The sequence below is a fragment of the Sphaeramia orbicularis genome, chromosome 8, assembly GCF_902148855.1.
Source record: "Sphaeramia orbicularis chromosome 8, fSphaOr1.1, whole genome shotgun sequence".
NCBI classification, from domain to species: domain Eukaryota; kingdom Metazoa; phylum Chordata; class Actinopteri; order Kurtiformes; family Apogonidae; genus Sphaeramia; species Sphaeramia orbicularis.
In genome coordinates this window covers 35,345,387-35,362,245 of record NC_043964.1, presented here as the reverse complement: position 1 = coordinate 35,362,245, position 16,859 = coordinate 35,345,387, and the positions used below count along the sequence as shown (strand labels likewise).

General features: G+C 38.2%; 1 protein-coding gene across 3 annotated transcripts in view; it reads left to right on the top strand.

Moving 5' to 3' along the window:
* Positions 1-15,473, top strand: part of LOC115424924 (ras-related protein Rab-37) — a 30,174-nt gene extending 14,701 nt beyond the window's left edge. The window contains exons 1-9 of one of the 3 annotated variants that reach the window (XM_030142323.1): positions 508-1,199; positions 2,232-2,342; positions 4,425-4,466; positions 6,461-6,527; positions 6,751-6,803; positions 7,224-7,289; positions 8,081-8,137; positions 9,644-9,720; positions 14,293-15,473. In XM_030142323.1, the coding sequence (XP_029998183.1) occupies positions 1,089-1,199; positions 2,232-2,342; positions 4,425-4,466; positions 6,461-6,527; positions 6,751-6,803; positions 7,224-7,289; positions 8,081-8,137; positions 9,644-9,720; positions 14,293-14,398 (690 nt within the window). In that variant the 5' untranslated portion in view covers positions 508-1,088 and the 3' untranslated portion in view covers positions 14,399-15,473. Of the gene's footprint in view, positions 1-507; positions 1,200-2,231; positions 2,343-4,424; positions 4,467-6,460; positions 6,528-6,750; positions 6,804-7,223; positions 7,290-8,080; positions 8,138-9,643; positions 9,721-14,292 lie in introns of those variants that run through there. The other 2 variants (XM_030142321.1, XM_030142322.1) reach the window with 2 other exon arrangements.
* Positions 15,474-16,859: the final 1,386 nt, after the last annotated feature.

The window sequence follows — 16,859 nt, the reverse complement described above, 5'->3', positions numbered from 1 at the left end:
GGAGACGTTCTTTGACTTGACTTGGGCACTGGGGGGAGACAAACACCGCAGAAAAAGACTCCCTTTCAGATGTGGTTGGGAGTCCTGGTGAAACCATTTTAGACATGTATGACATGGTAATTAAATGAAAGGATTAGGCTTATAGTATCATCTGTTTTTGACAAGGACAGCTGGTCAGTGCCAAAAAAATAAAATGAAGGAAAAAAAGCTATTAAACCAGGAAAAGATAAGTCCTAATTGGTTATAATATCAAACAGGTTGAATATAATTTTATTTATTTGGATATGGTGTGTCCAACGCTTTTACGCACCATTTATTTCCACTTTTAACTTTATTTTTAAAAGAAAAGGGGTGAATTTCGGATAAAATGTGGTAGCTATATTTGATCTAAAAGGTCATAGTTCACCCTCTCCTCTCTTCCTTGTGTCTTGGTTGACCCTCCCAAAGATCGACCACCACCTGTAGCGGATGAGTCAGCCATCGGCGCGCTTGACCCCTGCAGCTGTTCGGGTACAACATCAGCCCATCCTAATAGACTGATCTTCCACTCATAAAGGAGAAAAAAAAGGGGGAAAAAATGCAAAGCTAGAGCTGTCGACGTCCTTCCATACTCAGTTAATCATCTGCCCACGCGAGGATGCACCGCTCCGCGCTCTGCAAAATCAGAGAAATGTTTCCGCCTGTGTGTCATTACAGCTTCCCTGACCGGTGGGTGTAGATGTGGAGAGCCACTGCTTGTTCTTCTTCTTCTTCTTCTTGTTCTCAACTTGTGACCCTTCGCTTCTGTGATATTATCAAGGTGTGATTTTTCTTTTTTGGAAGCGCACGGTGATCATTTCGCGGCCACACGCAGTATGCGCGCACAGGGGCTGGAGGCTGGCGGAGACCGGGACTGAGTGGCGGAGATCTGACACACATTCACACACACTCACACACACACACACACACACACACACACACAGTCACACACTCACACATACACACACACACACACACACACACATACACACACCAGTGCGCGTCTTTCTTGGACAACATCTCTGGGAAATAACTGGTTTGGATCTGTTTTGCTTTTGTTTATCATTGCGATGTCAACAAGAAAGACATCGTTGACGGACAAGCAGACTAAAAACGGAACGTCAAAATATGTATTGGAGAGATGCGCTTCTATTAACGAGTATTATGATATTGCCTTCAAGGTGTGTATTTCCGTCTTGTCATGTGTGTGTATGTTGATTTTTTTTTTCTTTGTGGTTCTGCTGGTGGAACAGGTGTGTAGATTTACTGTACATTTGGACCTGCAGCTGCAACCAGATGAATGTTGACTCTTCCCATCTTGGGAATGTGCAGTGAGAAGCTTTAACACTTGTGATCAGCCTGTCTTTATTCATCCTCATCCTCAACAGTTTAACAGGCCGTGGTAGTGTTTGTATACTGATGCTTTCATTTGGATTTTAAGTAGTCTCTCTGGGGCTTTCAAGCTCTCCAGGTCGCTCCATCTACCCTTACTGATATGCAAATATTTACTGAGGGTGGACTTGTTGCTTCTTACTAACCCTCTCATTAAATATTTATTAAAGCAACTGTCTAAACAGACACACCTGTGCAGACCGGGGCTCCATAAAGACCAACAGATAAGATAAAAAGTTCCATTTCTATCAGTCACTAGAATTCACCCTTTATGCTAATACATCTGTGACTCAGTGTCAAACCACAGAAACCTTGTGAATAACGTTTTAGGTTTTGCATGGCTTGATGCTCTCTGCTGTGTATGATTACACATCCTGTTATTGTAATTATATTGATTAGTTTCATAGATGGATGCACTCTGAAAAAAAACATGAAGGTGAAATTACAAATTGACTGTCAAAGTCTTGAATGCCCTCTCCAATATTGACAGAGTGTCACATGGTGGTGGCCGTTTGGCTGACAGAGCATCACAACATCCTGTAGCTGTTATTTGCCTCAAATGTTTGACATTTGAGTGACCTGATTAAAAACCTGAGGTAACATGAAGTGAAACCTGACATTGCACAATAACATCATCTGACTGGAACATGATTCCAGCTGTGAAATGTTCTACTCACTGTTTGCAAATTGCAAAATAATTTATGTAACACTTCCCTGGGGGTAATTGTAGTTGCTATCCTAGATTTTTGCACAAGCTGTCAGTTATTTTCTTGGCTGGCTGTAACCTGTTGTCCTTCTCTCTGGTCATGGATTTGCTCTAGGTGATGCTGCTGGGAGACTCAGCTGTGGGGAAGACGTGCGTCTTGGTGCGCTTTAAAGACGGGGCATTTCTGGGAGGCAACTTTATAGCCACCGTTGGAATAGACTTTAGGGTGAGAGAGTCCCTGCTGAACAGTCCCAGACTCACAGAATGAGTCATTATGTTGTTCATTATATCTGTGTCATTTGTGTTGTATTCCCGGTGCTTCGATAGGGAAATGTTTTCATTGCAAAAGCAATCCAACGATATTCACAAGGAAACAAGTGATCCACTTGTTAGAGTGACATCGGCCCAATTATCGCCTTATCTCCACACCGAACACTTCATCATTCTGTGATCATAGCACCAAATGTACAAATCCTCTCACCAATCAGTCAAGTTCACAGACCACTTGTGCTGCTAGGCGCTGTGGACGACTTCATAAATGTCTTGGCAGATGCCTGCCCACGTCCCTGTCTCCTGGAAAGATTGGCTGCAGCTCAACTCGGTCCTTGAGGAGTCACACTGCTGACAGACGAGCTCCTACCTCATCACATATACCTCCTGCACACAAAGACAAACCCACACAGTGACTGTCGCTGAATCTGGAGCAGATGTCTCCTGTATATCATCCTCTACTGAATATAGACAGTTAAGACTGAGTGGTCTGGATTCCCCCCAACCTCCTGTTTCCCGCCAGTTAAAGCAAAACACTCACACTAATGGCAATTCAAGCAGGAGTGCATGGTTCAGGAAGGAAACTGTGTTGCATTATCTAGACTCTGTTCTTTAAAAAGTGGTGTTTACATTGCGGAGCTTAATGGAAGTCTGACAGGTACAGATACTGTCTAAGAGCATGAATGTTTTATTTGTCTTCCACTCAACAGTCACTGTAGCCCGCAGGGATTTGAGAAATTCATTACATTGTACTGATTGCTTTATATTAGAGAATGCTTTATTGTTTTAATTGGAAACCTAGTTGTTTCTGTGCCATACTACTTTGCCCTGAGGTGAAATGCCTCTGAATGTCCACAGATACCTTGAGTAAAGATGATTGGCTGTCCTTTTCTGTTTTCCTTTGCTTGAGATTATGAGAAAGCTGCTCAGGATTCAAGATTAGTCTGAGTGAAGCAGTTGAGTCAATATGCTGAGGTTGTCCTCTTTGCATGGATAGACAGCCAGGCTGTTGTGGCAGCTTGTAACATGGCCGGTCTATTTTCGGCATGCTTCCTTGTAGCAGTTACTCAGCATGCAGGCTCCTCTCACGTCATAATTGGGGGAAAAAATGGAAACCCATGGCAACTAATGCAGGGGTTGAACCATGTCCATTCTGCCAAGGCAGAGGATTCAGCAGGTGGCGGCTCTATCTGCCTTTGACTGCTTTCTTTGCACATATCGCTGAGGTTTCAGTTGTTTCTGTGTTGTTCCACTTGCATTTCCTTGCAAGCATGTTTTCGCAGGAAATGCTGTGTCTGCGATGACCTGTCACTGATATGAAGTTTTGAAACGCTCAAGGAAGTGCTGCTGAACATTTGTTGGTCACACTTCCTTCTACTTGGTTTCACTCGCTTTGATGTCGGGTTTTTTCTGCCTTTCTAAGGTTGAAATACTTTTGCGCTTGTTGCTGTATCTGGTCATGATAACACAACACACTCCCAAAATACCACCGTGCCCACGTTCAGCAGTGTGGAAGAATCTCTGCTTTTGCCCGTGTCTGAGCAATCATGTTAAAATGTTGCCTGTTTGCTCAAAAATTATAACCTTTCCCCCTCTTCCTATCTCTTAATTCCCCTTAGGAGTTTTTCTTTTTTTTTTTTGCCAGTGCACATTACATTCATCTGTCACATCATCTCTTTTTAGCTGGGGTGCCTCAAACTATTTTTGGCCAATCTTTTCTTTACAGGAAATCAGAGGGCACCCCCACAGGGCTGCAGGAAATTAACGGGGGAGTCTGTTGTTATGCTGCCAGTCGTGTTTCTCACAGTTGTGTAATTAAGTCTAATCCCAGGACCTTGTTGTTATGTGGGTGTTGCAAATTACTTTCTCTGCCAGCATTCAAAGCCACTTTTAGTTGTCTTGTTTCTTATACCACATGCTGAGTGTATGAGCTTTTGTAGTCTGCTGTGGTGTTTTGTCATTCGTTTCTGTGCAGCCCTCCAGTGTCTTAAGCATATGGAGGAGTGTCAGCCTCTCACCACTCTTTGTGTTTTCCTAGAATAAAGTGGTGGATGTCGACAACCTCAAAGTTAAACTGCAGGTAAGGACACATCCATTTACACCAGACACAAAGTGGTAAAAATACAGTTCAGTAATGATCCATATTTAATATAAAAATCAGTCAATGCAGATACAGATGGAAAGTGAGTGGATTTTCAGGATGTTTTGTAAAATTCGAAGTGTCAGCAGTGTTACTTTTCTTAACCAGAAAATATATTAAGTAAGTATTATAAGTATATTAACCCTGTAAAATGTGACCCATTAAAAACCAGCCACAAAATTTTTTGGAACTGAAATGTTTATTAGTCCTTTTAATATAATCCAAACAAAACATTTTGCCACATCATTTTGTTAATGATATAGTTTTTGTATCACATTCGATACACTGGGTATTTTTGGCAGCTTTTTGCTCACAACAACATTAACTTTAGATACAAAAATACATTTTACTTGTAACATTTTGAAAATATACAACATTTTAGCTAGTTTTTTTTGTTTTTTGGGGGGGGGCGGGGGGTTTACATTAAAATTTTTACAGCCTTTTTATTTCCCTTGAATGGCACCATAATTTATATTAAATGTTCTTCTTAACAAAGAGTTTCCTGCAAAATGTGTGTTGGATGATTTAATGTCAACAACCATATTGATAAGGGCAAAAAAAAAAAAAAAAAAAGCCTTTCCACTGGCTGTAGTGGGGTGATGATCCACCAGGGGGCAGAAAACACGTATTGGGTCATACAACAAGTTTTTAAAGAAAGTATTGATCTTGTTGATAAGATAGAAGTCTCAGAATCTGGTGTAGCAAATATGATACAAATGGTTTTATAGGGTTAAGCATGGTAAAACTACTAGCTATCTTGTTAGGTAATGTAACTATTGTTCTTATTTAATTTTTGTAACTCATTATGTTGATTTTCTTTTGATTACCTTCAAAAATATGTTTTAAACTGAGCAACAAAGCTGAAAAATCCTAAAATATTATTGAATTTTTAGTAGTGGAATGTGTGTCAGGCCTCTACATATATGTTAACCATTTTGTTTTTACTAAGATCATATGCAGATGTAATCACCAATGTTTAGATCAGTAACTGTAATTCTTTACAACTGCATTGCAATTGTATTTATTTTTGTAATTAATTGGTTATTTTTCCTGTATTTATCCACTGAGATACAAGAGGGAGTCCTGGTCAGAATGGCAGCAACATAAGACACTAAAAACATAAAAGCAACTTAAAAAGATATACAAAAGATAGTAATAATTATAATAATAAAAAAAACAGGTAATCCATAACTCTACTGCACTGTTAGTCGGAGCATAGCACATAAAAGTAGATCTTCCAAGTCCCACAGAATGACTCTACACCTGTCAGATCTGCATCATTGTACTCATGGGTTTTATCAGATCCGCTGTAACGTTCTCATCTTGCTCAGTGTTCCACATGTTCTGTCTAAACTTGGTACATCTGCTTTTAATTTTAGCATCATGGAACAAAATACAGCACCATCTCAAAAATAAATCCCCTCTTTCTCCACTAATTGTTTGATATGATTTTTTTTGGTGTTTTATTTAATGTTTGATTTAATTATGAACCTATTTTAACTGTATTTTACACTGTTGAAGCCTGATAATGATGATGATGACACCTACTTGATAATAATCCTGCAGATTATGCATCATTTATTTCATTGACACTCACCTTATTTGTGTGAGAACCCGAGCTAAAGGGTTATGTGTGATCTTACTATTAATCTAAGGCAAACAGCCGTCTATCATCACAACCTGTTCATTCAACACTGAGTGGGAGGTGCCAGAATTACATTCCTCTGTTAGCTCTAGTAAATCTACAGCTTCTCTTACACATACTAAAATCCTGTGATTAATTCCAAAAATGGCTCTCCGCATCACCACGAGTCTATAATGTCATGTTTCCACTTTAGTCGTTGGCTGTGCAGGATTTGCAGCGAGGATTGTTCAGGATTTTCACTTTTCCCACGTTAGCTGCTGTGTAATTATGTGGTTTTTTTTGTACGCAGATCTGGGATACAGCTGGCCAAGAGAGATTCCGCAGCGTAACGCACGCCTACTACAGAGATGCCCAGGGTAACCTTTACTTTTTCTGTTCCACTTCCTCATGCTTTATGTGTTTGTGTGTGTAGGAAGAAGTCATGCAGCCAAGGGAAGGGAATAACCTTGAGGTTGAGATATGCACCTTTTATTAAAATGTGTAGAAAGTGTGTGTAGGTGTTGATGTGTGTGTTGCATAAGGCGGTGCACAAACAACAATAAAGGTGCAACCAAACTGCTCCTCTCTTTCTTTTTACAGCGTTACTTCTGCTGTATGATATCACCAGCAAGCCGTCGTTTGACAATATCAGGGTATGACTGTCTCAAATGACTTTTCCCTTTCTTTCTTTCTCTCCTTACTCTTTCACTGTCTCGCTCTCTCTTCATTTTCACTTCCTCCTCCTAAACCTCTCAGGCTGAACGCTTCACTCTAACTATTTACATGCAAAGTACTATAAAGGCTTCCCACATTTTCTCGCAGCCCCTTTTGTAAATGATGTGATGTTATCGTTTGCTTGGTTACACAGTTCCCAGTTTCACTAATGAAAAGCAATAAAAGTGTTCAAGGATAAGAGTGACTCAGGCTCACCATGATTGATTGGAGGACGGTAATAATACACAGCTTACGAGGAAGGGAGGGAAAAACACTCAACTTTTTACGTAGTGGTATTTGTTTTGTTTATAGAGCAGTACTCTTTCCTCACTGTCTGTCTGTCTGTTGTACTTTTAAAGGCTTGGCTGACTGAAATACATGACTATGCCCAGAAGGATGTGGTCATCATGTTGCTCGGCAACAAGGTGAGCAAAGCTTCCTTTTTTTTTTTGCATTACATAAAAAGATCAGGAGGATAACTGTTCCCTTAGCACAGTTTTAACACACTCTTATCACACTGACACAGACATGTGGAAGCTTGAAAGCCAGAAAGTGACTCCACTGCACAGCACATGCATGAATGCAACGGATTTACTCGCTTATTTTCACATTTAAAAGGGAAATGCATTTGTAATCGTGTTTTTTTTGTGTGTGTCTTCGCTGGTTTGTTTTTGTGTACACACTCATGTGTAACAAGAATATCCCAGCAGTAAAAATAACAGTCTATTTATATAATAATTGCCAGACAGATTATGCATCCGTGCATTTATTCTCTGTGTAATAAAGTTTACCAATCACCCAACAACCAAGACGGATTTAAAACACGTAAATTTCTTGCTTGAAGCTTCCGTTGCATGAAACTATTTTCTCTTCAGAGCTGCTGGTGATGAAAAAGCCACCAGCAGTCATTACTAATATGTCAGAAAGCTCCCTCTGGTGGCTGAGGGAGGATTCACCCTTCTCTGGGGTCGTAGATGTCACACGGCAGCGGCTCTGATCATTTGCTGTGAGAGCGGCAGGACTGGCGGCATCAGTCTGTGGGAGTGCTGCTCTCCTGCTGGAGGTGGACTCTGTGACAGCTCATCAGTCTGAAGTAGATGTGGCTTCGCAGACTGACATGATGGTGCATCACTGTAGCTAAAAGGGATGGTGAATCTGAGACCTTTCACCTCCGCTGTGATGACTTATATTTTCTCTGCCCACTGCTGTCTTACAGTCGGACATGGCTGCAGAGAGGGTTGTGAAGACAGAGGAAGGAGAGAAGCTGGCCAAGGTACAATGTCTGACAGCTTTGTTTCCTGCAGAATTATAGAATAGCTGGAACAATTTGTTAGAAGGTTAGAACAGGTTAAAAGCAAAGAAAAGGCTTATGAAGACACATTTCTTTACTTAAATGTCAGGAATCGTACTAACATAAATGATGCATCAAGCAGTAGAAGAAAACTGATAGAAAGTTTATACTTACAAGTTAAAATGCAGTACAAAGAACTCTATCTTTGCTAATTAGAGACATTTTGGAGTTTTTATGAACAGACTGTTGTATAGAAATTGACTTTTGTCTAGTTGGTATGTGTTGTCCATTACCATCTGGTATTCCTCTTACCATTGCTGGTATGTGCTGCCCTTTACCATTAGTGCTATTGTAGTTTTCTGTTTTTTTTTCTTACCATTGTTGGTATGTAATTATTGCTGTTCTTTACCACTTGTGGTATTGCAGTTTTTTGTTTTTGCCATTGTTGGTATGTAATTATTATCATGCAAGTTGACTGTTAACTGTTACCTGTGGTAACACCACCAAGAATGTACTTTGTTTCTTTTTTTTTTTTTTTTTACACACAATTTGGTTATGCAATGTAAATACTGTCAAATGAGTTTATTCTAATTTGGTATAGGCCTATTTTGTTCTATTTTGTTCATGGTTCTGGCTTGAAGTCAAAGGACAGGAGTGAGTATTTAAAATGTTATTATGTTAAGTTATTTGATGATGACAATGGAGGTGGGATTAAGTAAGTTTTTCTTCTTCCCACTCCTTTTCGAGTATAGATGAATGATTTTTTTTTTTTTTTTTTGGGGGGGGGGGGGTTTGAATTTGCATGTATTCTGTAAATGCTCGAAATAAACAAACAAATGAGAATGAGAATAGTGAGTAATGAATAAGGCAAATCTGACCACACACAGTATCTGGAGAAATTAGAATAAATGTCTGAGGAAAACTTCATATCAAAAATAAATCAATATATATTTGGACAGTGACACAAATATTGTCATTGTGCCTCTGTACACCGCCACAGTGGATCTGAAATGAAACAAGATGTGATTGAAGTGTGGACTTTCAGCTTTAAATCAAGAATTTTAACAAAAATATTGCATTAACTGTTCTGGAACTGAGACCTAGTTAGAAAAACTGTATCACTGTCCAAGTACTGGAGGACCTGACTGTATTTATTCATGAACAGAAGCCAATATCTGATATCCAATCACACTAAAAATAACTAGAAGTTTGAGGAGCATCTTTTAGAAAAGCCTTTGGGATTGAAAACAAAATCTGACAGACATAAGCGGGGCATGTTGAAGCTCAAACAGTGTTATAATAAACGATGTAAGGATAGATTCAAATGTAAAAGAAATGTTTAAAACCAACAGGAACCATCAATCAGTGAAGGAACTCCATGAACTGACTTCATAGGCTTTGACAGCTCTGATAAATATGTTGTTGTATCATTATAAAGTTTCCCAACAGCCTTTTAATACTTGTTCCTCTAATGTTTTTCCATCTCAGGAATATGGTGTACCATTTATGGAGACCAGTGCAAAGACAGGGGTCAATGTGGAACTAGCCTTTCATGCCATTGCAAAGTAAGTATTACAATAAGTGAAATACAACATTTTATCCTTCTTTTCATCTGCCCAAATGTGGAATTATTGATACAGAAAGTTGTCACAAATGTTAAAGTCTAAGGTAAGATCATGTCATTTATAAAACTATCCATCGAGCACAACTTATGGAAAACCTCATCCAAGTATTTTGTAGGTATTGGTGTAGATTATGATGAAAGAGCCCTTTTTTCTGTTAAGGAATGACAATAGTACCTGTATGAGTTTCTTTTCACTGGTGCAACATCACTATGTCTCTGTGCACAAATGAAACGTCAGAAAAATAGTCCTCTATAGGGGTGTCATGACTGTATGACAATTTAAGAATTAAAGAGGTGCATCATATAACATTTACACATACAGAGTATCTAGTAATCATTTCCTGTGTTGAATGCTGACTTCTGCAAGTATCCTCAACTGTAACTAAAACCATCCATTATAAGGAACTGAAAGGAAAACTAAAAACATGTTCCATTTCCCAATTTAAACTAGTGACAACTTTTATAGCTGAAAGGAAACAAATCTCTGCTGCCAATTTAGAAAAAAAAAATCTTCCTAGAGCAGCAGATTCCCATTTATAGATGAATGTTCATGTTGCTTTTCTGAACAGGCTACAGTACAATAATTACATATAATGTTAATGACACCCGCGTATTCTGTGTGTAAATGTCCCATGAGCTACTGTATGTGTTCAATTAAGCAATAGAAAGCAGACCTGGCTCTATCACTTTGTTGCCTGAGTGAGTGAAAATACCCAAAAGCAACAGAAAACACACAGCAAGAAAAAAAAAAACCCAATTACTTACACTTTTCTAATTATTTGCTGTGAATGAATAACAAATATTTCATGCTTTAAAAGTCACATCCTCCCCTATAAGGAAATTGCATTTCCTACAAATTGAACAAACATATCGTTCCTTTTCCTGCAGCTTTCTTTCCTTCTAGTGTATTAAACATTATTGTCCTGCTTATAAGGGTTGTGTTTTAATCCTCTGCATAGATACAGCCTCTGTCTTTTGTTGACTCTTTGAGCTAATACCAGCTCTTCTCCTCTGAGCTGTATTTGTTGCTGTTCTTCGACGTGGTATTGATGATACACTTAGGCCTTCTTGTTGTAAACCAGGTTGGTACAAAAACAGTGACTTTACAGTGTCTGGAAACATCTTCCATAAGCTCCAGCATGTTAAAGAGGAGTAAATGAGCATCTCATTAACAAGGACCATGGCATATACTGCAAAAATCCAAATGATACCAAGTGTATTTTTCTCATTTCTTGTCAAAATATCTCATCACTTAAAATAAGACATAATCTTCTAAAGGGTAACTTCTCAGTGAGATATAAGAACTTATTTTTAGACAATAGATCTTGAAAATCTTATTTCAAGAAATCTTACCAAGATAATTTTCACTTGTTCTATTGGGAGAGTTTTTTTTTTTTTTTTTTTTTTTGCTTAATTCAAGATTTATTTATTTTTTGCTTAATTCAAGATTTTTGTTTTCTTGCTTAATTCAAGCAAAAAAAATCTGCCAATCAAACAAGTGAAAATTATCTTGGTAAGATTTCTTGAAATAAGATTTTCAAGATCTATTGTTTAAAAATGAGTTCTTATATCTCACTGAAAAGTTACTCTTTAGGTGATTATGTCTTATTTTAAGTGTGATGAGATATTTTGACTAGAAATGAGAAAAATACACTTGTCAAGATTTTGATTTTTGCAGTGTAGTATTTTATGAGAAATTATTTTATTGAATGATTCTAAGGCATGATGTACGGAGGGATGAGATTCTGTCATGAGAAGAAGGGAGGAAAGGAAACAAGAAGAAGGGATGGGTTGAGATGGATAGTATGAACTCAGACCTTTGTTCCTGAACCTATGTTAAGAACTTTATTTTTAGTTCTAGACCCTAAAGAATGGTTTAAAATATATTTGTTAACTGTGTAAGATTAATGCCACAACAACCAACTAATGTTGGGTAAGACAAGAGTGTATCGAGACAGAGACAAAAAACTGACCTTTAGGGGTTGTCGAAAACAATGGACAGCAACACACTGCAAAAAATCAAAATCTTACCGAGCTTGAATTAAGCAAAAAAATCTTGAATTAAGCAAAAAAAAAAATCTGCCAATGGAGCAAGTGAAAATTATCTTGGTAAGGTTTCTTGAAATATGATTTTCAAGATCTTTTGTCTAAAAATAAGTTCTTATATCTCACTGAAAAGTTAGTCTTGAGGTGCATATGTCTAATTTTAAGTGTGATGAGATATTTTCACTAGAAATGAGAAAAATACACTTGGTAAGATTTGGATTTTTTCCAGTGCACCGACACCAGTCAAAGGGAAAAAGGCTTTTCAAATAGTGCATGCTTTAGTTCATGGAGCAACATGGTGTGGCACTAGCACCTCATAACAAGAAAGTCCTAGATTTGATTCCAGTGCCAAAGACCTGCACTTAATAGGTTCATTGGTCAATCTAAATCAACCATAAGTGTGAATGTCAGAGTGAATGATTGTTGGTCTGTATATTTCAGCCCTGTGATGAACTGGTGACACATCCAGGTTGAACCCCATCATCACCTGTAGATAGACTCAGACTCAGCTTTATTGTCATTCGATCAATACTACATGATAGAATGAAATACAGTCACCCAGGTCTTGTTTTTCTAGTATGAGAAGATAAAAGGATGAAGTATAAAATAACATATATAAACAGTATAAATAAAAACTACCATTAAATATGCACAAATAAAAAATTATAAAATGACTTCTTAATATGTATAAAATTACACAGTATGCAGCAACAGTGAAGTAAAGTGGCTTGACCTGTTTAATTATTCTTTTCTTTTTTCCAGACAAGGTATAGTTTTTAGATGTTACCTGCTTATGTCCTCGTCTCTGCATTACATATTGAATCTCAGTCTGAAAAAAAAAAGAAAAGTATAATTACATTAACAGAAGACAAAATGAATGTCATTAGCCTTATTCATGAACAACTGAAAAAGTTGGAAAAAACACAAGCCCGCCAGAAAAACCACCTGAGATTCAATATGCGATGCAGAGATGAGGACATAAGCAGGTAACATCTAAAAACTATACCTTGTTTGAAAAAAAGGAAAGTATAATTACATTAACAGAAGACAAAATGAACATCATTAGCCTTATGATCTATTCAGAGTCTATGGGGGCAGTATATTCAGTTCAGCGGTCTGACTGCATCTGGGGACAAGCAGATGTTCAGTTTCTACCTGGATGCAGATACCTGGGATAGGTTCTGACCCCTCTATGACCCATACATAGACTAAGCGGTTCAGACAATAATGGATGGATGGTATAACACAGTGTTTTTCAACCTTGGGGTCGGGACCCCACGTGGGGTCACCTGGAATTCAAATGGGGTCGCCTGAAATTTCTAGTAATTGATTAAAAAAAAGACAAAAAAAAAAAAATTTACTAAAGTGGCAAGGTTTCACTGTAAAAGGATCGACGTGATTACAATGCAAACTTTGATGCTGCTGGTGGATATAGACCCCAGGTGAACCTCTAAATAAGACCCTCCTTCCTCCTCATGTCAGTTTAACTCCTTGAACACTGGTTTCAGATGTTTGTGGTGCAAGATTTTATCAGTTTGAGAAAGAAGAGACTGTACCACACAACTTAAAAAGGGGATTGGGAGCAGTTAATGCAGTGTTTTTTAACCTTAGGGTCTGGACCCCACGTAGGGTCACCTGAAATTTCTAGTAATTGAAAAAATTTTTTTTTAAAAAATTAAAAAATTAAACTCACTAATAAAAATTTACATTATATAACCTAAATGTCGTGTAAAATTAACGTTTATTTGCAGCATATTATAGCCAACTATTACATGATCAAAAACAAATTAATTTTAGCCAAAAAAAAAAGGCTCTGTTTTGAATGTCTGGGGTCACCAGAAATTTGTAATGTTAAAATGGAGTCACGAGCCAAAAAAGGTTGGGAACCACTGGTATAACATGACCAAACCAGTTCTGTCTATAACACTGAAATCACTTCTAAAGGGGGTTTGTTTGGAAAGACTTTATTCCAAATCATAGGGATGATGTTACAGTGCGCAGGAAACATAGAGATGCACCTGCTGATGTGGTCTTGACTAGTCTGGAAATAAACTCTTTGTCCAAGATAAGACTGAGTTAAAGAGTTAAAGTCAGTATCTTGTCCATTTTCAGCTTATTTGTCTTGTCATAGCAGGCACATTTAAAGGCCAGGTTTGCTGTGTCTAAAAATGTCTGAATGGTGGTTTGAACAGCTTGTTCCCACTGCTATGGAATACATTTACGTAGGTGATAATGTAATGTCTTCATGAAATGTGCAGTTTAAGTGCAAGTTAGAAGAAATGATTCATGCTGGAGGCATTTTGATTAAAACTCAGTACAGTTTCTCAGCCTCGCTCACTTTTTCTTGCTCTCTGTATTTCTCTTCCTTCTCATTTTCTTGATTTGTTCGCCCTGTGTGCTCCATCCCACACATCCACCCCCTCTGAATCCATCTTCCCGTGTGTCTCTATCTCTCTCTCACCATCAGGGAGCTGAAGCACAGAGCGACTCAGCAGCCCAATGAGCCCAAGTTCCAGATTCACGACTACATCGAGTCTCAGAAGCACAAGTCTGGCTGCTGTGGCCTCATGTAGCTGACGCCGATCACCAGGCAGAGAGAGACACAAACACAGAAGGAAAGGGAGGGAGGGAGTGGGAATGAGGTAAAAAAAAAAAAAAAAAAGAAAAAAAAAAAAGTCTGCTCTCTTATGACAACTAGCCAATCCCAACTCCAACCCTGAGATGCAGACGTCCTCCTCTTCCCCGCCAGGCTTTTAGCTGAATGAAAGTGAATCTGGATCGGCTGCCATCCCTTATCTGAAATGTGAATTTAGATTTATGTCACGTGTAAAAAAATGTTTGTGGTCTTTGTGGTGAAAGTTGTGTCAAACTACAAGACAGAAGCTCCTGTCTAAAATGCTATATCCATCTGCAGAAACAACACATTTTCATTCTGCACTTGATAAACATCAGTTTTATATGAAGAATCAATATGACTGTTTATGTGGATATAGCATTTTGCAGTGAAGTTTGTTTTCCATCCCTGTTTTACCAGGCTGTGAACTGAACCCCTTTTGGCCTTACAGTCCTCACCTTTATGAATTTCTCGGTCAGATTGTAGCTAAAATGATCCCGTCTGTTCACATCTGTACTGCAGTTAGATAGAATAAAGCCAACATTTTGAGGGCGCTCGCCCACTGTGTGTCTGTCTGTAAATTCAATTCAGGGCCAATGAAACTTCACTCAAAGTACTGTACATGCACCGGATGGTCATCTTCATCGCCGTACCAGACTACATACTGGACATGAGAGGGATTATGCTCATGTTTAAATTGGTTATAGATTCGTCAGCATGCAATTTGCCTTTTTCTCATGTGTCGTTCACTCAGAAGAGATGCACACAGCAACACACAACGCAGCACCCCCGAAACATTGTTGTGTCTCCTTTAAAGATGGATGTTGTTGTCTACACTGTACTGAAGCTGTATTTGTTCTGGCACCACATCGTGTAACTTGTTTCTTTGTACAATGTTCATTATGAATGTTTGCTTGTCGAACTTGCTCAATGTCACATTTGTCCCTCCTCTGAGGCTTCACGGTGATCACAAAGTGCCATGAAGAAGTGCTTTGTTATCATATTATATATAAAAAAATATTTTTTGTAATGTATGTGGTGTTTTATTGAAGTTAGTCTTGTCTGTTTGTCTTTGTGTGTGTGTTGGGGTTTTGGAGGAAAAGGGTGGGAGTTGCAAATGAGTGGCAGTGTTTTTAGGTTAATGAGCCACTGTGTGGCAGCAGCTACCATGTTTAATCTCTAATGTGTACCAAGGTGTTTTATCACTAAACTCACCTAGATGGTATTAGGTCCATGACATGCCTTTATTTACTGTGACACTCAGTTAGAAAGGAAGTTCAACATCTGTGTCATGATGTTTTTGATAAAACTGTGGCTGCAATGAGGTATTGATACATATTTCACTGTGCTGGGCTGTACACCTGAATGCAACTTGCCTCCTCTCCCACTCATATTTATGAGTCACGCTGCAGCTGTAAATGGGAGCCTGTACTGTGGAAAAAAAAGCACACGATCCCTTAGATGGACTTCCCATTAATAGCTGAACTCCCTGTTGTATCAGTATTAATGTTCCGCTAGCTTTAAATTTCCACCTTTGAGAGTGTTGAGAGAGCTGGTCTCTGTCCTCTTATCAGGTCTGAGTGTCTGGAAGCCGTCTTTGCTGAAAAGTCAAATCTCCACTGGGGTTTTAGTTGAGCAGCTTCCTGCCAGACTCTATTTATATAGTAGTGTCACTTTTTTTCTTTGAATGGCCGGCTGGCCCTGCAACTGACTGCTTCTAAAAGATAGGACACCTTTGAACTGATGCTGATTCACAAGGCATTAATCTGTACTACCTAGGAATACCATCCTATTTATCACAGGCATAGAGACAGTATACTATTTCTAGCATCCACAAAGTTCAGAATGAACTCATTTCTTTTATAATACTAAAGAAAAAATACAAAGTAAAACATTTGTTCTCTTTAGACAGGAGAACATACATATTTATTCAAATCAAATATTATGTGTGATTCACCTCAGGGGGTAAATGGTAAAGTTGCAAATGTTGGAAGTATCATGCACTGGCATTATATGTCAATCAACACTGAATGACAGTGATGTAGCTGTGGAGGAAGAAAAACAGAGAATGGTCTCATGTGGAAATGTGATATGAGACATTTATTCCCCTGTGTAAACAGTGATTTTGAAATATATTTTTACTATTTGGTATTATATTATTATCTACATCCATACAATATGGACTTATGAACATGAAAGTGTAAACAAAGCCATCTTTAAATAGCATGTGTATATTGTGTTGAATTTATTGTAAGGGGCAGACAGTAAATAGAAAGAAATGAAAAGGTCCGATTTCTGGAAAGATTTATGCATAATTTGTATGTATATGTCTGTAGTTGCTTTCACTTAGAGGCCTGTATTAAAAAAAATCACCATATGTACATTTATTACTCTTGTGAATGTGGCAGTTCATCAAAAAA